Source organism: Ictidomys tridecemlineatus, chromosome 5, assembly GCF_052094955.1.
Source record: "Ictidomys tridecemlineatus isolate mIctTri1 chromosome 5, mIctTri1.hap1, whole genome shotgun sequence".
In the NCBI taxonomy this organism is placed as follows: Eukaryota; Metazoa; Chordata; class Mammalia; order Rodentia; family Sciuridae; genus Ictidomys; species Ictidomys tridecemlineatus.
Genome location: NC_135481.1, coordinates 12386451 through 12410850, shown reverse-complemented (window position 1 = coordinate 12410850; position 24400 = coordinate 12386451). Strand labels below are relative to the sequence as shown.

At 39.9% G+C, this 24400-nt stretch overlaps 1 protein-coding gene across 2 annotated transcripts in view; it reads left to right on the top strand.

Annotated features, from left to right (window-relative positions):
• Positions 1-24400, top strand: part of Thsd4 (thrombospondin type 1 domain containing 4) — a 582503-nt gene that overhangs the window by 461029 nt on the left and 97074 nt on the right. For both annotated transcript variants that reach the window (XM_040274354.2, XM_021727964.3), the window contains one exon: positions 14381-14585. In XM_040274354.2, coding sequence (XP_040130288.1) covers positions 14381-14585 — 205 coding nt within the window. The remainder of the gene's footprint in view (positions 1-14380; positions 14586-24400) is intronic.

The following is a 24400-nucleotide window of genomic DNA, read 5'->3' as shown; positions in this document are numbered from 1 at the left end:
TCAAAAAAACATTCTGGAGGCCTTAGGCACAGTGAGCCACCTGACAAAATAGAAGCTACCCCCCAAAATTTAGAGTCTCAAGCCCTTGTATGTGCAATGGGGAGAAAAGCCTTCATGGCCCCCCACCTTGTTGCACCAGGAAGAAATGTTTGGGGGGCATTTAATACCAGGGCTGCAGGCAGCTGCGTGGGCAATGGACAAGAGGGAACACAAGGCTTCTGGGAAACTGGCATTTCCTGCTGAGTAGAAGGGGAAGGCTGTGGTGGTGGTGAGATGACTCCTTTCTAGGAAACACCAGCGAGAGCAAGCACTCAGAAGGCTCCCCCCACCCACCCAGGCTGCAGTGGTCTCTCAGTGCACCCCTTCTCTTGGAGTCTGCTGCTCACCACCTCCTGCCCTGTGCTCACCCATTAACCTTGCCTCTTTGGCTTCCACTTGTCATTCTGCTTTTAAGTTGGTATTTGGCTCTGTGACCTCAACCAAGTTACTTAACCTTTTCTTTCCTCTTCTATTAAGATGGAGTAACTATTTCCATCCTATTAGATCTTCAACAAATGCCAGTTTCCTCTCTTCCTCTTGCTTTTCTTGGTGCTATGAGCATCTTTATAGAACTCTCTGAACAATGAGAGCAGCATTACTTGTGGGGCCCAAAGAGACCAGAGACTATCAAATACCAAAATTGAATCTTTGATTCTTTTTAGCTCTGGCTTTTTTTTTTTTTTTAACTAGGGTTTAGTTTACTCTGCTGGAGAAATGCTTTTCTTTTTTCTTCCATATCTGCTGCCGCTCCACATTCTTTAAAGTGTGCGTAGGCCATTCTTTAGCTAAATAACATTCCAGGGCAGCTATTGTTTAAGCTAGGAATGGATATCATTTGTTTGTGTTTCTTGGAATTGGTTCTCAATGTTATCGTGAACTTGACTTTAAATAAAACATGCAGTGAGTTCCTTCCATGTGTCAGATGCTTCTTACAAACATAAGCACCCATTATCCTTATGAACTAATGCAGTGAATTCAGACTATGTAATTAAAAATCATGATTGCTAATTAATCACCTTAACAAAGTATTTTTGCTCTCAAAGCATATGGATGTGAGATTATTTTCAAAACCTTACATTCACTCAGTTATCCACACCTGGGGTAAGGCTTATCCTTAAATGGCTACAGCCTCAGGCACTCCTTTCCAACTGAAATCAGGGACTCAAATATATGCATAATGCTTTGGAGGAAATAGTCAGCTTGTTTAAGTGACAGCTGACATCAGGAAGCCTTTTGAGCCAAAGGAATGACATGATGACAGCAACATCTTGGGAAGATAAATTTCACAGCCACATGCAGGATAGATTACCTGAAACCACAACATTTAGCCTTTCTCATGCTTACACATCTGGGGGGCATGATTTAAAAGCTCATAAATATGGCCTGGATCTTAAAGAAGGGACTGGTGAAAATTAAGAATTTCAAGGTTCCACCAAAGAAGGTGAAGGATCAGTGTTTATCCAACTGCTTTGCATATCCTAAATATTTATCCACACAAGTGCATATTGTTAGTGTGTGGCCACTTGGAAACCATGTGTGGACATCGGATCGGCTATTGCCCTACCTTTTGGTTTAAAGTTGCAAGAGAAGGGAGATGCTGTGCCAACATGAGCATGATTCATCTGGCTGCCACCTGACTTATTGTTATGGAACACATTGAGTTTGACAGATAACCCTGTTCTTAGCCATCCTTCAAAAGAAGCATGAAGGAGCCCTCGTGTTTAAATATTTTCACCAAATTTCTTCCTTCTGAGAATGCATGAAACACAATGTCTTTATTTCTTAGTGAAATAAGTATTCATATTGGATGCATCTATGGTTAGAAAAGAGAATAAGAAGATATTATCTTGATTTAAACTCTTAAATCATTCTAGCCCCAAATTTGAGCATTTAATAATATCTCCCAACGAACCTGATATTTTTCCTTGAATCATAAATATTTTCCAGCTTGGTAAACAAGCAGTTTCCATTCCCAGGAAGACAAATGAGAAAAATCGCTACTATTTCAGTGGGTAGTTGGGACTTAGGAATTCATGATGGGAAGGAGGATGTAGAGATGTCCCTTCATTTGGATGAATGGACACTGCACAGGTCTTCAGGGGAGTGGGAAAATAAAGGGACACCATGGAAGAGGCTGAAACAATTCAGTTAGTCCTTATGGAAAAGGGGAACTTAGACTGGAGTAGGCCCATCAGGAAGGGAAAGTCAAAGAACAATCCAGGAAATATAACTGGTATATATGTCCTTTGATCAGCTGCCTACCAGACCTTATTTTTACAGTTAAGAAAGAGCTTCCATTGTCCTAAAGGACTGTGCAACTAGCAAGGAGAAAGAGCCACAAAGCCCTTCCTTCAAACCCACCATCCCCACTTCCATGTGAGCTTTGACATATGACCTCTGAGCTTTGGTAAGATAGGAATAGTATTTCCCCACCTCCCAGGGTTGTCATGAGGATTAAACAGAATAATATACGTGAGGTGCTGAGCACATGGTGAGTGTTCTAGCCAAAAGCTGTCATATATTCCAGAGGCTTCCTACTGCTTGCATCCCTGCAAAATACTTAAATCTCTGCTTGCATCTGATTTCCACCTACAATTTATCTAAAATTGTGCTCAAACATGCCTGGGCTATGGGCTCCATCTAACAACCTTTCTTGCTGATTTCAAAATGAATAGACCCCTGTCCCACTTGAGAATTTCCAGAGCTGGCCTCCAAAACAAGACAGGAAGGACTAACAGAAGAAAATACCTATTTTTAAAAATAGAAAGGTAGCAAGGTTGTACAAAAATCTGTGGAGTCTTGATCACTGTTACCCCAGAACATTATTAAAATGCATATGTATTCGGGGTAAAAATGGGAGTTCATAATCTGCTTGAATCAAATGTATGAAATATGATATGTCAAGAGCTTTGTAATGTTTTGAACAACTAATAATAAATAAATAAATAAATTAATTAATTAAAGCCCAGTTATTCCCTCTTTCAAAAAAAATGCAAATAGATTGCAGCAGTTTACCTGTTACAGCTTTGTCTTCAAACACTACTCAAGAATTGTGTATAAATAGAAGTGGGGTCTCAGGGGACAGTGCAAACAGACTAGCCTACCCTGCTGGGGCAGAAGTGTACGTACCTTGTGTGAGATAAGGGATCCCATGGCCAGATTGCCCAGGAACGGGCTACGGAGACAGATAGAGGCACGTCAGCCCCATGCCATTTCTGAGCCAAGTACCTGTATCTGCATATTTCATTTGAGCCTCACAAGAGATTTATGAATTATTCTTGAATGCTCTTGTTTTATAGGTAAGGAAAGTAAGGTTCAGAAAGTGTCGGGTGCATTAGGGATGCTTTTGGGTGAACAGCCACAGACCTAGAGGGACAACCTACAGGACCATTGCAGAAATTTTTATTTCAGATTTATGGAAATGGAAAGGGAGTAACAAGAACCTAAACCAGGAAATCTAAAGGCTGAAAATTAAGTGTAAACCTAGGTGTAAAACTACAATAAAGATTTGGCAGGGCTGGGAACAGAAAGAGGTTTAAATCACACAAACAAACTTCAGGGTCAAGGTCCATCTCCAGCAACCCTCCCTCTCACCATCTCCTACTTTCTCTCCTGACTTCCTTCTCTGTTCTTTTCCTCACCAGCCCTAGAAGCAAAACCAGACTTTTCTACTTAGCCCTATTAGCATTACCTCTTGGGGCCTTGGTTTCTGCCTCAGGCTTCCATCTTCCACCCCAAGCAGTTTATCCAAGTATTTTCACAGTGACCGTTTGCTTTCTCAAGGAGTTGCTAGTATTCCACTTTACTCACCTTGTTACAGGGACAGAGTAAGAGAAAAGAAATCATCTGATGTGAGGAAATAGTAAAAACCTGCCTCCAAAGAATCAGAAAGGCATCTCAGTGTCGTGAGAAGGACTCTCCAGGCAGGAAGTCAGCTTGGAGCAGTCCTTTCACTGCCTGGGACTTGGTTTCTCCATCTGGGAGGCAAGGGGCTGGGGCTCCAGAGCATTCCCCTTCCAGGATGGGGATTCTCAGGAGTCGGAGTCTGTGAACATCTTCTCTTCACCTCTGCACCCATGAAAATCCTCACAGGCAAAAGCTTTCCACAGGCATTTTTCTTTTCCCTACGAAACCATGTTCCGCGTGGTCATGTTGTGTTGTCTTTGTTTTGACTGGATGGGGGGTTGTTGTCACATAGGCGTTGGGGTGCAATTTGAGAAAAGGAGAAAGAACATACGGTAAACAAGAAGTGATCTACAAGGTCAAATGATCTCAGATTGTGACAGCTTCTGTCTTCCAGCAGCATATGAACAAGAGAAAGATTTTATTTTAAATTGGCTGTCAGGAAACCCATAAAGAAGCACAAAATCTCCCTCATAACCTGCTCACTGACCTGGAGGTGTGTGTAGTGATGGGAGCTAGCACTTGAGCCAATGATGGACAGAAGCCGGGTGCCAGCTCTGCCTCTTAGCAACTATGGCAACGTAGGTTCCTAAGTCTCCCTAAGACCTGGGTTCCCAACAAAGAGGGTTGCTGTGGGAATTAAATGGTATGAGGGATAGACTGTCTGAGCAGTCCTGGAACTCCATGGTATAGGAGTAACGAAAATGACTCATAACTCTGATTTTGTTGGGTGCTTTATGATTTTCCAACCCCCCCCCTTTAAATACTCTGTCTTCGACCTCCCAGAACCTCTGTTTAGTAAGCAGAGAGGTATGAGAAACATTTAAAGATGAGGGGACACACACTTGGAGCCAGTGAGCAACTTGCCCAAAACCATACAGAGAAGATGTGGCATAGATGTGTCACCCCCACATCTTTTGGTCCAAAAAGTTCTGGAAATTTTCATTTGCTTTTTAGCTATTTCCAGGTAACAATAATCAATGAGCTGGGAAGATAGGAAGGGCATGCCTGCTGCAAGAAGTAACCTCTAGCATCCAGAGGGGAGACAGCACAGTCCCTGTGGCAGGTGGAACCACTTAAACATAGTGACAATCCCTCACACCTCAGAACATCTTGGAGTCATCTAGTGTAGAAGTCAGCAAGCTGTATCCTGTCTAGCACACCTGACAGGTGAACCAAATCTAGCTAAGCCACATGAAGCTGTCACTCATTTGTGTAAATAAAGTTTTATTGGCCTTCAGCTGTCCTGGTTGCTTTCACACTTCAGTGGTTGGCTGCAGTGCCAGGCTGAGTGGTTGCACTAGAGAGCAGGTGATGGCAAAGCTTAAGATGCTTCTTATCTGGCTCTGTACAAGAGAAGCTGGCCAACCCTTGGATCTGAGCAACATTTCTTAACCTTGGATGTGCACAGGAATTCTCTGAGGACATGGATATGATGCAGATTCCAATTCAGTAGGTCTGGGATGGGACTCCAGATTTCTAAAGAGTCTTGAGGTAATGCCTATGTGACTGGCCCATGACCACACCTTGAGTAACAAGGGCCTGGAGAAGATGAAATAATGCTTCCTAATCTTGATTTTATAAAAAGTAAAAGAAACTGAGGATTATAAAGTATACTTTAGAAGGAGTCCCATCCAAGAGCTAAAAACAAAAAGTGTTTCTGGTTTTAGAGGAAAGTTCCAGTGAAAGAGAACTAGTATGACTGAATTCAATGAATGTAAGAACCCTACACCCCACTGGACCTTCCACCTGAAGGGCACTGATATTCTTCCAGATCTCAGGCAATGACCCTGATCCTCTTTACTTCTTCACCTGCAGTAGACCCTCCACCTTCAGTCCTGTTGGTCCTACCTTCAGCATTAGTGTGCCTTTGCCCTCCATTCTCATCCCATCTCTTTGGCCCAGGCCCTCATCACTTTGTGCCCATCCTAATGCAGTTGACCGTGTGCTTCTCAATCTCTAGTCTCTTGATCTCCAGTCCAGCATCTATGCCTGCCAAGCACCATCTAAAAACAGTGTTCAGCATGCCATCCTCCCGCTTGACAGTCTTGGAATTCAAAATACTGTGCTCTCGCTAGCCTTCTCTCTCTTCATCTCATCCCAGAAACTCAGCTAGTACATCTCTCTGGAGACCACTCAGTGACATCTAATAAGTCCATACAGCCCTCAGTGTTGTGACTCATTTACACAGATTTTTTTACAATATTTCTTAAACTTTCTGAAAATAAAAGGCTTGCATATTCCACCCACATTTTTAAAGTTTCATAAAAAACATTTTAAGAAATAATATCTGTCTTAACGTGGCATTAACTTGCACCTAAGAACACAAAGATGATGCCATCAGCTGAAACTCTAGGTATGCCCATCCCTTTAAATGTTTAGCCACTGTTTCTGATCCCTGAACTAATTGTTTAAATGATGATCACTTACAAAGGCTTATAGGTGCCATCTCGTGGAGAAAAAGGTAAACAGGCATATGTGGGGGTGGGCTGTTTGGAAAGGAAATGACCAGGATGCCAGCAAGCATCTCCACTATTGACCTCTGGTCTTGGGATTCACCTGGTCCCCAAGGGCCTCTGGCTGTGAGCCACCCCTGTGGACTCATACTGCCTGCACCCAGGAGGCCCCATGGAGTGCAAACAGGGTCCCCAAGCTGCTTTCTGCAAGAATCTTCCTAGTCCTGGCCCCTGAGCAATCCAAACAGCCTCTAACAGACCTGTCCCACATCGGTTTTCCTGTGTTGGCCTCTCCTGAACCCCTAATAAATTAATACAATCTGGCCAAATACTTTCTGGTCTCTTTAATCAGAATTCACCATTCAGTCTTAGATTTTAAACATGAAGTAGAAGTTCAGTGAAGAAGATCATGAAAGAAAACATTGGAATTTTAGAGTTTGGTATCACCTAATCCTTGAGAGAAAGTTGACCCTAGTGGGAAGGGAGGGGGTGGTAATTCTTTTCCAAAGACAAAATGTTTGCCTGTCAGGGCTCCTTTCTTCAGATTTGTGAACATTGCCGCCCTTGATTCCTACCCAAATTTATCCTACTGGAGCACCAGTGTTTTCTTCCCTTTGGGTTGCTTGGTGAGGAGCTATTCCCTGATGAAGCAGGATGAGGGACTGAAATGTAACAACCATATGCTTGATTAGAAGCAGATCACTAGTCTCAAAATTGCCTTCATTAGGGAAGCCAAAATACCTTTTATCCCATGGACTATTTCTTCTCTTCAAATGAATGACATTGTCAATTTTTTTTCCACTGAATCCTGGTTCCAGTATAATTTTGTCTACACAAAGCAAATTTCCTTGACTTTAACCATGGCAGGATTCTTCACATCAGAGCTTTATCTCTTTTTTTTCCATAAACAATTTGGCACCAGGGGACTCTTAGAGATGATCTAGTTCAAAACGGGAAACGATCCCATAACTTTGATCTCTTGATTTCTCAATCAGCTACTCTTCATTCAGGAAATATTTATTAAGAACCTACTATGTGCCAAATACTCTGCTATTTCCAGTACATAATCCTACTAATGCTGAAAAATAAGACAAAAGGCAATCTTGGAGAATTCTAGAAGTTTTTTGGTAGTAAGGAACTATTTTTTAAAATTGGATGATTAAATTACTAGCTCATTACCTTCCCTGACTTCTACAAAGACTATTTTTGCACTTTTGTGAGTTGTCATTGTTTCACAATTGTCATTGTTTCAAAGCCTTCGGGGGGATATAGTGTGTGCTCCTAAATGTCCAATGAGCTGGGGAAAAGTGGCTCTCACTGAGGATGGTTTTGCTCCTACAGGAGACATTAGGCAATATCTGGAGACTATTTTTTTTCCTATGGAGAGGGAAGTATGATAATATCTAATAGGTAGAAGTCAAGATGCTGCTTATAACACACATGACAGCCTCCACAAGAAAGAGCCTTTAGGGCCAGAATGTCAGCAGAACTGGAGTTGAGAAACCCTAGCTATGAGGAGGAAGAGCAGGCAGGGAGCTGAGATTCTGGGCTTCCAGACTCTGGCTTCCCTTCTTCAATCAAAGATATTTTGCTTTTCTCATTTATAAGCTTATGCAAAACTTCTACATGAAGTTTTGTTTCAAAAGAATGATATTCCTACTTTAAAAAGTTGAAAAGCACTTTGGTAAAAGATGATAAGTCTTCATTGTTGTATAATTAGTAATTGGAACAAATCAAACTAGGCCTAGATGAGACCGGATGGGGGCAATCAGAGGTAAACTGGCAGCATCTACGTGAACCTCAATCTTGACTTCCCAGGACTCTGTACCCACTTCCCTCTCAACATTTGCAGGCTATATGGAAGTGATTTGATTGTGTCAGTCTTCCATTTAGAACAGAAGTTAGCAACGTTTTTCTGTAAAAGGCCAGAGCATAAATATTTAGGCTTTGTGGACAATACCATCCATTTTGCAACTACCCAGCCTTGCCATTGTAAACCAAAAGCCGTCATACAAGCAAACAAATGGGAGAGTCCATGTCCCAATGAATCTTTATTTACAAAAACAAATGGTGGGCCAGATTTGTTCTGGAAGCTGTAGTGTGCTGACCCCTGATTTCAGCTGTGAGTAGGAACCATGTTTGTTTCACCTTCTCGTCTGACCTGCCTAACCTTATATTGGCACACAGCTGGGGTTGGCTCAGGAAACATTTGCCCAACAATACTGAGGTCAATTGTACAAGCACAAACACTAGCAGATTCTAATGAGAATAACAATTTGGAAAAGATCCTCCATCTAGTACTTCTCAGGGAGTTTCCTGTATATTGTTTAACTATTTCCCTACATGGAACATTTAGGATGCTTCCAATTTTCCATTATTCATAATATTATGATGCACTCTTTTATAGTTAAGTTGTTGGCATGGTTTCTTATTATTTCTTCAGCATGAATTCCTAGAAGAAGAATTGATTGCATCAAGCAGTCTATGTTGCTAAATTTCTTTCCAAGAAGGTGCTATTGATCTACATTCCTAACACTAAATGAGAGAGAGATTTATCATGCAAAGGATTTCTTTCAACAGAAAGTTATGAATAGAAGTTTTGGCCTCCATATATATTGCCATGAATTATCTCACCATAAATAAAAGTAAATCGGTGTTAACTAAGAGTCCTTTTAATATTCTTCCACTCTGTTGTAATGGCATGATTGTTAATGCATGTTGTATTACCTGTCGAGATCATCTAACCAGCCAGTTGAGGTTACCCTGGCTCGTGTGTTTATGGAGAACACACAGAAACATCTGCTTCCCATAAGGGAATCAGACCTCCACTATCTGCCTGGCACCAGCCTGCCTACCATGATGGACAGAGGCCTCCTCCCTGTGAAATTCACCACCAAATATGTCATCCAGATTACTCATTTCCCTCAGGAAATTTCATTTAGGTTAATTTTGGCACACAATTGGGAGTAATTCTTAAGTAATTTCTCTTATGATAGCTTGCAACATGTGAAAATTTCCTACAACTTAGTGCAAAAAAAAAAAATCACAGGAAAAACACTAAAGATGTCTGATATTTGTCCAATCCCTTTGCAACAGCAAGAAATGCCTCTTCAGAACTAAAATACATGGTGAGCAAAAAACATCAAATGAGTTAGATCAGGGAACAGCGTTCTCTCTGGCTTTTCTCAGTACTATTGAAACAGGAAGAGCATAAAGTTCTTGCCTTAGTAGTCAACCATGACTTTTTTTCTTTTTTTTTTCTTTTTTTCTTTTTATTTTATCTTCAGAATTTTCTCAATTTATCCAAGTGAAAAAGAATTTTTCTGACTGAGAAGTAATAGAAAATGCTATGCAAATAGAGGCAGGCACAGTGATTTCATGATAATGATATTTACTTAAAAGTGGCTATATCCTAGAAAAAATCAGATCTATGAAGATAATGATTACTAAACCCAGCATTCTCTGAGAAGCCACCATACTGAAGCATTCTGCTCTAAGTACCTTTCATGTTTGCCTCATTTGATCCTTCCAACAGTCTGAACAGGTAGATAGTACATCATGCCCAGTCACATTTTTTTTTTTTTTAAAAAGTAGAGGCTCACATCATCTCATTGACTTGCCCAAAGAGACAGCACTTACAAGAGCCAGTACAACAACCTGGGTCTGGCAGACTCTGGTGCCAAACTTTAGCACCTGTTGAAGATGCTTTGGTGGTGCCCCTGAAAGAATTTGAAAATAGGCCACCATTATTAAGTCACCTACATCAGAGGCTAGTTGACCAGTCTTCTGAAACACAAACCAAAATTCAGGACAGATTCAATTTTGAATATTGTGCCTGGGAAGATCTGGAGGGTGGTGGAACTGTTTTCAGCACCCCAGAGGGAAGTGACCCATAGAGCATCACATGGCAAGTCAGGCACTGGGACAGGACTACACCCAGCCTTCCTGGTTCCTGGCCCATCGTTCTTTCCATCATTTTAAATTGCTTTCCCTGCTAAATGACATCAGCTGCACTTATCAATTACATAGCAGTGTTCCAGAAGAGAACATCAGCTGCTTTAAAGAAAACAACATAGCATATGATCTAGGCATGTGATAATGCCCAAATAAATGCATATAAAAATTGGAAAAATCCAAATAAGCTCCAATTTTGAGTTAATGGTATAATACTGATGTCAATGGTGTACATCATTTAGACAATGCCATTAAGTTAAATAAGAAATTAATGTAACAGGAAGATGAGCTAAAGTATTTACTCACTTACTATGCGTAGAATATAATATTAAAACAGCCAAAATGGGAGAGATGCATGATGTGGTGGGTCCTTTCCAAGACTAGAAGAGGTGGTGACAGAGTCACTTCTGGGCCAAGCTCTCCCCAGTGCTCATTGAACTTGTTTTCTACACCTAGGTCACTGCCATCATCTGCTCCTTCCACAAAGTTCGAACCCTCAGTGTGACCACTGATTCTCTGACCTCCAGCCTTCACATAATGGCTAAAAGTGTGGGCTCTGGTTTGGGACCTCAGTTCAAATCCAGACTCCCCCTTTTCTAGCAGCATGGCCATGGCCAAGGTACCTAACCTCTCTCTTAAGTCTTAGTTCCTTATAGTTTTCAGCCTTTCAAGACCGCTTTTAAGATTAAATGAGAAAGACAGATGTTTAGAGGTCCTTGGAATATATAGTTAAGACCATTAGACATGGTGATGTTGAGGGGATGGGGAGGGGAAGAGGAAGGGTCAGGCTCCCTTCCTTCTCTCCTGACCTATGGGTCACCAAAGCCTCTTCACTATGCTCCCCAAACTTCTCTCAAACCTTCTCCTTCCATCCCCATTCCCCTAATTTAGGCTGAGATATTGCAACTCCTCCCGACTATGTATACTCAGTGACTCATGAATAACTTTCTAAAGGAGATCTTATCTTCCACCAGCATGGCATAGAGGATACAGAGAGTAGTTGGTGCCTGATGGCTTGTGATTATCTATGTATCTATCTAATTGCCTATTAGGCTCAAATTCCCCAAGGCAGGATTTGTGTCTGATTCAGGTTGAGAGTCCCCAGATTGCTGGCCTCATGTAGTCACTCAAATAAAAGACATTGGTGTGTTTAGATCTTGTCATGGTTGGCCTTTCTGGTCATTCAGCCCAAAGGTAATTTTCTCAGCCAATCGAAATCATGTCCAATTACTTCGGATTGAATTCTTCATTTGATCCATATAACAGCCCTATGCGAAGGGATAATTGTCATGTGTAATTTGCCAGTGGCCTCAGCTAAAAAATAAAGGTCTTAAAAACAGATCATCTTCCCGGTTGTCATTCTAGGGTTGTCCTTTCTGCTTTGTGGAGTGGATGTGGGTATTTTGTAAGTTCATAGTAACTCAGTCTCTCAGAGACCTTGGCAGCCATTAGAACACTCAAAGGGTATTTCCACACTTCAGGGAAGGTTTGCATACCCCTCATCCGACTTTTGTTTTGAGAAGCAAGCTGTGGGTGATCAGAGTCCAGGATGGGACTGAGGAGACAGATTGTCACTGTTAAATTTTGGCATCACTTGTGGGGCCACACCTTTTCCTGAAGTCAACTTCCAGGATACAGGGACATTGAGTAGGGAAAATTACTACCACCCTCTGTCCCCATGTCTAGATTCATCCAGAGTGACCATGTGGTATAGCAGATCTGGTGCAGTGTCCATCAGACTCTGCACAGTGTTTGAATGTAATATCTGATTCATAAGATCGACTAACGTTTTGTCTGTGTCTGTGGTTGTCTAAAGTGATGCAAGTTTGTGTGATTTCCTTGTGATGATCCCATTCTAACTGAACTGGGGCCAAGGGTTGATGTGATAATCTGTTTCAGCTTTGGTGACTCTTGTTTATTTGTGAAATATCCTCTGCACCCCATTGACAAGAGAGATTCACTCAACTGCCTACTTACCACCACCACCACCACCACCTCCATTAGAATGGACCCCCTCCACACTGCAGCCAAAGTTATAATCTGTAAACAGGTCTAAGCATGGCCCTCCCTTTCTTCAGACATCCAGTGGTTGGTTCCATAGGATAAGATTCTAATTCTTCACCCTGGCAAACAAAATTCTTCAATTCAGCTGAATTCTTCAGCCTCGTTCCATTCCTCCCAGCATCCCTACCCGTTAGCCTTGTCATTCTGTGAGCTTTCTTTGCTCTTGATTTCTCTGCCTTACACACATGACCCATGAGAATGAGCTCAGGCTGGGACATATTGGGCCTAGGGTTAGCAGGAATGAAACAGAAATTGGGAAAAGGGAGGAGGGTGAGATGTAACCATACAGTGTAAAAATGAGTGCTGATGGAAGACATTTTCCTTATTTTCATGTTAAAATGTTCATGGGGTAGGGGCAAGAAATATTTGAGGGAGGAGAAATATATAGCAAATATGGCATTTTGAAAGGCTAATTGGGTTTGGATGAACATATTGAGATGATATTCTATTATTGTCAGAAATAATGCTTTACAGAGAGGCTATTTGTGAAGCAAGACCACTTATTATTGATGGATTGATGTGCACATAGGAATATGGAAGCAATAATGCAGAATACAGTGCCTGCAGAAAGATGTCAATCAAACATGAAATTAGAGGGGCAAGAATGAATGAACCCCTTTTGATTTGACCCTGCCTACAGGATTTGACCTGTAGGACCCACATAAACAGATCCAGGGTTGTTTAACCAAGTCTAAAGTGTGCTGTGGAGAGTTTGATGATCACATTGTCCCTCAGAATGGTCTGATAATTACTCTTAGAATTCAAGAACCAAGACAAGCCTGTCACTCAGCAAGCATATGTCTCAAGTTTTAAAATAACATTCTAATTTCAGCATCTTTCTGTATCCCCACAATTCAGTGAATAATCTTGTAATCCCAATATTTCACCATTGAAACTACAATCTACTTACTTCCCATGGAAATGTGACAAAATTCTTTGCTCATACCATGAGTCCCAATTTGAGGTTTGGGAAACATGATCGAGAGCCCTGTGGAATGAGCTCCAGAAATAGAGAAAGATATTTTATGAAGATTATTCCATTCTGTTTCAAAGTTTGTTTTTTTTTTTCAATGCAAAATAAAATTTTCCCAACAGGAACATGGGGGTGGGAGTGGAAAAAGCCAAAAGATCTTAAATGAGTAATGGAAATTCTTTGGGGAGATAATTCAGGAAAGACAGAGTTCCTTTAAACAAGACTAATTGTACAAAGAGCACTCTATTATTTGGAAGCTTACCATCTTCTTTGTTGGTGTTTCTGGCCTTTTGCTCCAGGAAAAGCACTTTGGGGTAATCAAGCAAAATTCCTGCTGCTTGACTCTCCAGAGCCAGTTATCAGTAAAGATTCAGATCTCAGACTATTTAATTTCCTAAGAAACTGGGTCAGGGAACAGGACTTTGGGGTGGGATACTTTGCTATGTACTTGTAGCGTCTATAATTTGGAACAGAAGATTTGCAGGCCAACCTCAATTTTAAGGGTGGTACTTAAAAAAAAAAATTCCAAAAAAATTCTTCATTTGAAATGTACAGCATGGAGCATCCTTGGCCTCCCATACTCCAGTAGAGATTCTCAGAACAACTTCACTGTCCAACCTGTAAAAAATAGATTTCTATCCCCTATCTCTTCTCTGTTCTTTTCCCTTGTGTTATTTTTCTCCTGATCACTTACCACCACCAAATGTACTGTTTTATTTACTTCTTTATTGTCTGCGGCCCTCACCCTGCCCTTGGAATGTATATTTTCACAATAGAAAAAAAAAAAAAAAGACAGTTTTTGCCCAGAGTAGGTGCTCTGTGAATATCTGTTGAGTGACAGCTAGCATGAACTCGCTTATCTGCCAGTGCAAGGGCAGCAGGAATGTCGGTTTGAGTCTTGCCAGTAGATCTTCAGTTGTCCCTATCCCTTGGTCTTCTGGGTGCTTCTGGTACATGCTACAAGAATCTCTTTTGTCTTACCTTTTTGCAGAGCATTGGCTGTGACGACTACCTAGGCTCCGATAAAGTCGTGGACAAATGCGGGGTATGCGGAGGCGACAACACGGGCTGTCAGGTGGTGTCTGGGGTGTTTAAGCATGCCCTTACCAGCCTGGGATACCACCGCGTTGTGGAGATTCCCCAAGGAGCCACAAAAATCAACATCACCGAGATGCACAAAAGCAACAACTACTTGGGTAAGCTTGGTCTTTTTCCAGAGGAAATCATCTGTCGATGCAGGTTGAAATTTTCCTTCCAGTGTTGTGAGATGGACATGATGGTATCCGGAGGCCTTGGGACATTTAGAAAGTTCCACTGTGGAACCCCCAAGCACCACCTGGCCTTCCCCCAAATGAGAAAGAGAGGGAAAATCCTTCTTGCAAGTAAATGTAGGACATAGATACATTTAAACCAGCCGTTGTTCCACCTGAGAGAAACATGGTAAAGACTACATTGACCCTCTGAGATGGGAAGGTCTCTTTATAGAACCAGTAGGTTTGCTGGTCTTCATTCTGTTGGGGAGTGAGGTGGCCAGAGGCAGTTGAAGATGCTGGAGGTCTAAAGCCGATGTCCTTCTCTTCTTTCTTTCTGCTTCACGGGCCATTAGTGGTATGTGTATGTTCCGGACAGCTGTAGAACCCTTCAGCAATCATGTTGAGCAATATCATCAATACTGAAGGCTGTTTTTAATCTACTCCCCTGCCAAAGGAGATCTTCATTGATATTTACTTCCGGGTTTCCAGGCCATTTACATTCCATCTGGTACAAACCAGTCATAAGAATTTGATTTTGCTGATTTCCAATTCGTGTAAGCATGTACAAATCAGTTAAAGAGATAATATAAGGAAGCCGTTTTTAAAGTCATTAAGTGAAGAGCAATATTTTTTATTTTTAATTATTCATTGATTAGGAATTTATCTAACACAAACTATGTGCCAGGCAATATTCTTAAGGCTCTCCGTGTATAAAATCTTGAACCCTCTCAACATCCCTAGGGCATAGGATCTCTTCCCAGCCCCATTTTACAGATAAGGAAATACACACAGGTAGGTTATTGCAACTTGCCAAGCTCACACAGCCAGAAAGAAGTGGAGCTGGGATTTGAACCCAAGCAGTCCAGGAAGGGTAGTCTAAAAGATAACACCCAAGAGCAGTTTCAGATCCTCAGTTCCCCTGGTACACTATTGGGCATACAATATTGATTGCATCCATTGAAAGACCATTAATTTTTCAACTTTCAAGTACCAGAATCACCCCAGAAGATAATTCCAGACCCAGGACCTCCACCTTATTCTGCAGTTCTTCCTTCCCCGCCCAGCCAAATGTAGACAAAGCTAACTCCGCTTGATTTTATTGGCTGGAGGAGGAAGGATGGCAGATGTGTCTGTGAGACAAACCCAATTAAAGCAGAAAACTGTTATATTTGCTCTGGCAAATCCAGGAGCCACCAAAATGGCAGAATGCCTAGTTTCCCAGTGAGTGGTTCATGTTATTTTTAATAGCAAGAGAAAAAAAATACTCATTTCTTTTGTACTTTTTTTAATGAGATCATATCTCAGTAAACATCCTGTCTCCTAGAACGGAAATTGTCCTTCCTGGGATGATTTGAAGTGCGATTATATTCAAATGCTCACACAAACAATGCCACTTTTGATTAGCTTTGTGTGTGATAGCAGATTTTCCCTGGCTGTACTTGGTCCTATTCCATAAGCACTTTTCAGGTAGTATACTTGAAAACAAAATAGATATTCTGGTTGGCTGCAATATGTAAATCAATGGAAATGTAATTGATGTAACTGATGTGATTCAGCAATCTGTATACGGGGTAAAAATGGGAGTTCATAACCCTTTTGAATCAAACCGTGAAATATGATATATCAAGAAAGATGTAATGTTTTGAACGACCAACAATAAAAAAATAAATAAATAAAAATAAAAATAAAAAAATAGATATTCTGAGTGACTATCCACTAGGTGCCTGAACCGAAACAGCTCTCAGGGCCTTGGTGTTTCCATCTGGAGTATGGGAATCAGAATCTTAACCTCCTTAGCAGTCGTGGGAATCAGTAGGATAACAGATGCTCAACAGAGCCCCTGACACTTGCTAAGCAGTCGGCACTGCCTTTCTTTTGTCTCAGCCCCTGTCAGGACGCCAAAACTTCATGAAATAAAAATTTCCTCTCCCCATAAAAGAGATGAAGAAGGGGAAAAGAGAGAATGGAAGTAGCAAAAGGAATGGGAGGGTGATTCAGGAAGTCAGGTTAAACTTTCCAAGCCCTTAGACCAGTGGGATGCACAAGAAAGCCATAGTGTCCATGACTGCGTCACATGATGCCACATGGGCTAGGAGACATCGGAAACAGCAGGCGGACCATAGAGAAAGGAGACTCCAGGGTGACGAATGGAGCTTCCATTCTAACACCTTGTCACCCAGGAGGCTCTGTTGAGCTTACATCACCTGAATGCACCTGCAAATTGCATTTTCTGTAAAATTTGACTTCATACACAACGTTGTCTCATCCATGTCAATAAGTTTATTCTATAGAATAGGCAATCTAAAGGATATTAATTGTTCACATTTTATATTGTCACTTTTAAAAATTGTACGACTTTTAACAAGTTTTTTCAGTTTTCCTGTTGTTTTCCAGAATTATCTTTAGTTATTTGTAAAAGCATTCAAACTTTCCTTGTGAACTAGCTGATATTCTTTAGTGACTGAATCCCTAAACTTGATAGCAATAGAAAATAGATTCCCATAAAAACAGTCTGACTTGTATCTTGTATTTTTAGTGCTAGAGATATAGGTAGAATCATCTCATTTTTAAAAGATTTCTAAAGTTTTCAATATTTAAATAACTTACCCTACTCATATGGATAATGATAGTGCTCAAGTGCTCATACCATACACCATATTGAAGATATATATATATATATATATATATATATATATATATATATATATATATATATATATATATATATGATACTTTAGTCTCCAAAGCAATTTCAGGTGTATCTTCTGCCTTTTCAAACTGAACATTGTTTACTTTGCTTGATTAAAAAAGAATTTGGAGTTACTAAAATTACAATTATAGAGTTTGGGTATGAAAACTGTAATTTAAAAATCAAAAACAAAATAGAAGGAGGCATGTACATCAGAGATCTTGGCTTATATGTTAATAGCAATGGCACATTAAACTTTACTTTGAGTTTGGCCAACAAAATCAGACCTGCCAGCCTCAGATTCTGGTCCCTGACCTATTATAGGAGGACTGGCCACGCAGAGCTGGAGGAGGTGGTCAGCTCATTATGTCACGATGTTACTGTTTTCTCTGAGCAAATCTGGCATTTAGCGGCATGCACATTTTAGGAGATAGAATGTTTAATCATCTCATTTGAGCTTCAAAATTCTGTGTTTATTTGAATTTGTTTACATTCTCCAAAATTCAGACTGTTTAATGAGTTCTGGATTCTAGAACTCTCTTTTTCTGTTGTTAAGCTATGAATTCTCCCTCTGTGAATTATTCTCAATCCTGCTATTTGGGGGGGGAAAGTTGAATCTGATTATTTAAATGATTGACAGTTTATATTACTTTTTTCTTCCTTAATAAGATGTTTTAAAATTATTTTAGCTGAACTATCCAAGTTTGACATAGTTCAGTCAGTTCAGTTTACTAATGTCATTATGCAACAGTTAAGAAATCAGACTTGAAAGCATACCAAGCAGAAATTGATTATTCAGAACATTACCACCTGCCAACATGTTACATTGTCATAAAGTTGTAGACTTGGAAGGAATTTTTGAAGGTCTGTAAGCTTTTAAAAATAAATTGACAATACATTTACTTTTAAGCCTGTTCTCATAAAATTTTTAAACAATAAAAAAGTTCAGCATTTTAAAAGGAAGAAATATCATGGATCACCTATTATTTTCAAACTTTATTAGGTGAGCAGCTTTCTATATGGGGAAAGATTACAAGGTTTAAATAATGTGGTGTCTTAAGTCTGTTTGACAATTCATCCCAAGAAATTTTTTTTCATGTGTGTTGTTAAATTTTCAAATGATACAGCCAATCTAGAGCAAAAAGATAAAATCCCTCTTGCTGGGAATCCTACACTTGTTCTCTGTCCTCAACTGTAAAGACAAAGGTAAATAGCTACTGTTAGCAGCTCAGTGTGTCTTATCCAGCCCTTGATACAAACGAAAATATATATTTTCTAAAGTTGATATTATTATACCTACTTTTTTAAATTGCTACATTGATATCTTGGGTATCTTTTCATATCAATACATATAAAGTTGATTCATTGTTGTTGTTTTTTGTTTTGTTTTGTTTTGTTTTTGAGTGCAGAGTATTCTATATAGAAAATGTAATATGATGTATTTAGGTTCTTCTCTATTGGGGGATGTTTAGATTGTCTTCAGTTTTCTAACATTGCAAAAATATTTTAGTTTGGGACTCAAGATGGCAGGCTGAACACATGAGTGTTTCTTCCCCTTCTCCCAAGATTCCATCAAAATAAGACTAAAGGAAAAAAATATAGAGATATATAACCTATAATCAGCAGGCTGCCCAGAAAGGTGGCATCTATGCACAAATGATTGTAACAAATTTCTGAAATTCAGAAGGCAGATGGACAAAGGTTCATTAACAGGACAGGGCAGTGGCATCACAGGCTCAGTGAGCAGAGGGCATTGTGCTGAGGCGGGACCTGTGGGACAGAGCTTAGGAGCCACTGAGCCTGGGAGGAAGGAGGTAATGTGGAAGGATTCATAAGCTGAAACAATTAAGCCATACCAAACTTTGATTTCTTCTGAAAAAAACTAAAGATGAGACAGGCACCCACACACACACAAAACCACACACACACACACACACACACACACACACACACTTTCTCTCTCTCTCTCTCTCTCTCTCTCTCTCTCACACACACACACACACACACACACACACTTTCTCTCTCTCTCTCTCTCTCTCTCTCTCTCTCTCTCTCTCTCTCTCTCTCTCTCTCACACACACACACACACACACACACACACACACAAACACACACATATCAGAATGTGGCATTTACCTCCTCATCAAGAAACTGAAGGAAGTAGGGCATGGGTGAGGAGTTGATGCTCCAAGTACAGACGTCAGTATTGGTTCTGGAATTGGAAAAAGGAGCCGTTACGACTAGGACCCCATTTCCTCACTCTCTGGAACTTGGCCTGCTAACAAGGCCTAATAATGGAGTGAGGGGGGAAGTTCTCAGGCAGCCTTCTCATGGTTCTTGTCTTACATATCAGTGGATAACTGAAAATAGCATGAATGAGCAACTAAGGGTCATTAGACATTTTTTTTAAAGCCTATAGAATGAACAAGAAAACCCAAGGTAAATAACTGGAAAAGTTGTTTCTGGAAGAAACAGTGAGTTCTTGGAGAAGAAAAGTTAAAGAAAGGTTCTCTAACACGAAATGCTTCCATAAATATCTTAATACGTATATCCTTTCATACTTACATAAATATTTCTGTAGGATAGATTCCTAGAAGAAGAATTTGCAGGTCAAATGGCACACAAAATTCTGAAAGCTAAAGCAAAATTCCTTTCCAAAATAGTTGTACCAATTTACATTCTCACCAAAATTATATAAAAGAGCCCTTGCTCCACACCCTTACCAACATGAATGTGCTGAGTTTCCAGCTCTGTAAATTCTTTTTTTTTAATTTTTATTATTAGTTGTTCAACCTGTAAATTCTTTCTATTTGCATTTTTCTGATGGACTTTTATCATTCTTTGTACTCCAATGAGCTTGCCATTTTGTTGCTTTCAGAATTTTATTTTTTCCATATTTTTGTTGGTGCATTATAGTTGAACATAATGGTGGGAGTTGTTACATGCCATACTTGTACATGATATAACAATATAATTTGAGTTTGCCATTTTTAAGTTGTTTGTAGTTTCCTTACTAGTTTTAAGAATTTAGATATGCTATGAGTAATCACTTTCTGCTTATATCTATTGAAAGTATTATAGTCTTTGTCTTAGGTTACTGAAAATGTTTAATCTTTATGTAGTCAAGTCTGTCAATCATTTTTTATGGCTTATAGGTTTTATATTACTTAGGAATACCTACCTACCTCCAACATCATAAAATTATTCTCTAAGTAGTATTCTATTACCTTTATGGTTGTATTTTTGTATTTAAATATATAATGCATCTGGAATCAATTTTTGTTGTATGGTGTGAGGTAGAAATCCAACTTTCTTTTTTCCAAATAGATAGTTGTCATAACTCCATTTATTAAATTTCTCCTACTAATTTTAAATGCCATCTCTACCACATATTAAATCAAAATATAATTAGATACACTAGTGGACTGTTAGTGTATTCTCATTTTATTTGTCTCCTCTGCTTTAGTACCATATTGTTTGCATTATTATAGTTTTGTAATATGTCTTATTCTTTTGTAGATCAATTCTCCGACCCCTCTTTAATTCTCTATCCAAATATTTTTTTCTTTTTTAAAACTTTTTTGTTGTTGTAGATGGACACAATACTTTTATTTTATTTGTTTATTTTTATATGGTGCTGAGGATAGAACCCAGTGCCTCACACATGCTAGGCAAGCTCTCTATCATTAAGTCACAACCCCAGCCCAATACTTTATTCTTTTCTGAAAACTTCTCAAAGATTTGTTTCTAAATATACTTTAAAATCATCTTATCAGAATCTATAAAGATTCTGTTGAGATTTTGATGGGGATTGCAGTAAACATATGGATTAATTTGAAATGGGAAATAGCATGTCTCCTATCATGTGTTCTTTAATAAAGTTTCTTCATCTAAACTTTGCATCTGTTTTATTAGGTTTGCTCCTATGGATTTTATAGTTTTTGCTTAATATTGTATATGACATCTTAATTTCCACTATATTTTCAATTAGTCATGTGGGTGTATGTGAAATCAGTTTCTTTTATATATTTATTTTCTATCTGAATGCTCTTCTAGGCTCTTTTAATACTTTTAGATTTTTAGTTGTTTGACTAAGAGATTTTAAGTGGCCAGTCATGACATCTATAAATAATAGTATCATTATCTTCCTCATTATTCTGCTTCTACTTTCTTTCTTGCCTTGTTGTACTTAGAAACTAAGACTCAAAACATCTTTGTAATAATTACCATAATTGACTTCCTTATCTGGTTTCTGACATTGAGAATGCTTCTAACAGATGTTTGCTTAGATCTCTGATGGATGCCTTTATCAAAGCAAGGAATTTCCTTTCTATTACTAGTTTTTTACATATTTTTATTGAAAGCTCTTGTTTTCTCCTGAATATCTGATGATTGATCTTTAGTTGCCAGTTGATATGTATGAAATTAATGAAAGTGGCTTAGTATCAATACACTGAGTTTCCTCCACAGGTACCTTCATCTGTTTTTGTAACAGGCCTTTCCTCCAAATGGAGCAGGCTGTGGCAGGTTTCCTCCCAGTGTGCATAGGCAAGGGGCAGACAGGTAAGCAGACACAAAGCCACCATCTCTTAAAGAGATGTGAGGATTCAATAACATAACACAAATTGGCCTAGCATGTGGTGGCTAAATAGAAGACAGCCCTTCTGCTATCCTAGTGCGAGAAGCATCCAGGATTATGGCAGCTCAGGTGTAAAAGAGTACACCTTTCTTCTCAGACATAAAAACCACCTGATTCAACTTCATTGCTCTAGTTGAGCATCCTGGTGGCTTCTGCACTCTGTGTCTGTCTAGGAGGAGTTTCTTCTTCCCACAGAACAAAAAGGAAACAAAAGTAGTTGCTTGTTTGGTGTCTCTCTTGGGCTGACCTTGTTTCAATCAGAAAATGCTCCTCTGGAGTTTAACTGTATGGCGATGTGTTTTCCCTTTCACTTCAGACTGCAGCAGGGCTTTGAGAGGCATTTCTCTGCTCTTGCATCTATCTGCCTCCAGTTCTTGGCCTTTGAAATTGACCTTTGAAGAACTGCCATCAACAGATGGGTTTCTCTTTTGAACAAGTTCCTTAACCTTCCTGAGACTCAGTAACCTCATAGGTATGATCAGAAAACAATTATAATTTCATAGAACTTTAATCGTGTAAACACATAGCCTCTCGTAACTGATAGTACCCCTATCTCCCTAGACCCTGGCTTCCTATTGGAATCACAGGAGGTATGATATTTGATACTTGTGTGTCACCTGCATATTCATTTGGTGTGGGGCACAGCCTGGGTGTCAGGATGGTTTAATCTCTCAGGTCATTCCAATATTCTTTCAGAGTCGAAGACCATTTCCTTATGTCACTGGGTCTCATTTGGGGGTTATTTTGCACCCCCCATTACATTGAGTAATGGCTGGAGGCAATTTTGATTTTTCTAACTGGGGAACAGCAGGTGCTACTGGCATCTAGGGGATAGAGGCCAGGAGTGCTGCTAAACATCCTGCAATGCACAGGACAGCCCCAAACATCAATAGTGCTGAGTCAAGAAACCCTGGCCTATGTGGTCATCTAAGATCACTTTTGGTGCTGAAGCCTTATGGGTACTTATTTCAGAATGGGGTTTAAAAATGCTAATAAAACACAAATGGTGTGAATATAGTTTGTATATACTCAAGAGACATGAAAAATTGTGCTCTATATGTGTAATATGAATTGTAATGCATTCTGCTGTCATATATAACAAATTAGAATTTAAAATTACAATAAATATCTAAGGTGCTGTTGGAATGATTGGTTATCTACCATTAAGTTTGTATCCATCCAGTCATTCTGAATTCTTATTTTCCAATCCAAGATCCCTCTTTCAGTTTACTTTCAAGATTTCACTCGATGGATTGGCTGGGACCTCTAGGTTTCTATCTCTCAGCAGCTGGGAAACAGCCCCAGCAACAGAAGCTCCAGCCTCAAATGTTTCCATAGCCTGCCCTTCTGGCATTTGGAGTCTTTCTTGCTTTCTTAATACATGGCAGAAGAATCAAAGGAAAAAAAGGAAAAGCAAAGAAAGTTTTTTTTAAAACTTATAAGACTTTGATCCTATCCCCAGTTTGGCACTTACCATATTTTATTGCACCTTATCTGTTTATAAGTTTGTGCTCTTCCCAGTGAGGCTGAGCACTCTTTGAAGACAAGCAGGCCAGCTTTGGACATCCCTTCTCTCAAGGACCCACCATAAGCTAGGAAATGTACTGAGTATTGAGGATTTGGAGATAAAGGCAGTGCTGGCTCTCCTGAGGCCCATGTGGGCTGTGTGGCCCATCTGCAGGGTCTCTGCTAGGACACCCTCAGCCCACCGTGGTCCTGAAACCCCACGCATATTATTTTGCACTACACTGTTGGAATCCTGGTTCCACAGCCTCATTTAGTCCTAACAACATTTATACAAGGTGGGAACCAGTGCTGACACTTTTGTGTCTTAGAGGTGAGGACATCAAGCCAACATGACTGAGGGACCTGCGTATAAGCAATGGTTTGTGGATCCTGGAGTCTGAACTTCACCCAAGTGCAGGCCTTGCTCAAGACCTACATTCTACATCTGTTACCATGGCCTTTAGCAAGGGAAATGAAGCCAGGTGTCCTTGTTCTCCTCCTCCATCTTCGAAGAAAGACATGCCCTGATGGGCTCCTGACAGTCTTCTTGCCTCTGCACCCAGCTCCTTCCCTCCCCTCACCATTCCCTCACACTTGATTGAAACCATGGGCCCCACCTTTGGGGCTGACCCCACCATAGTTATGTCCTGGTCACCAGACTTTCACTTTCTCAACAGACTTCTTCTAGAACTGCTTCCAAAAGAACATCCATCTCTTAAAAAAGAATACAACATTTTGGAGAAATGAAAGAAATCCTGTGTTTTTACTTTTTCTATTGCATAAAATATATATAAACATAAAATTAACCATTTTAATTATTTTATACGCTAATTCAGTGGCATTAGGTACCTTCTCAATGTTATGCAAATATCAACACTATCCATTTCCAGACCTTTTATGTCATCCCCAAAGCTGTACCCAGTA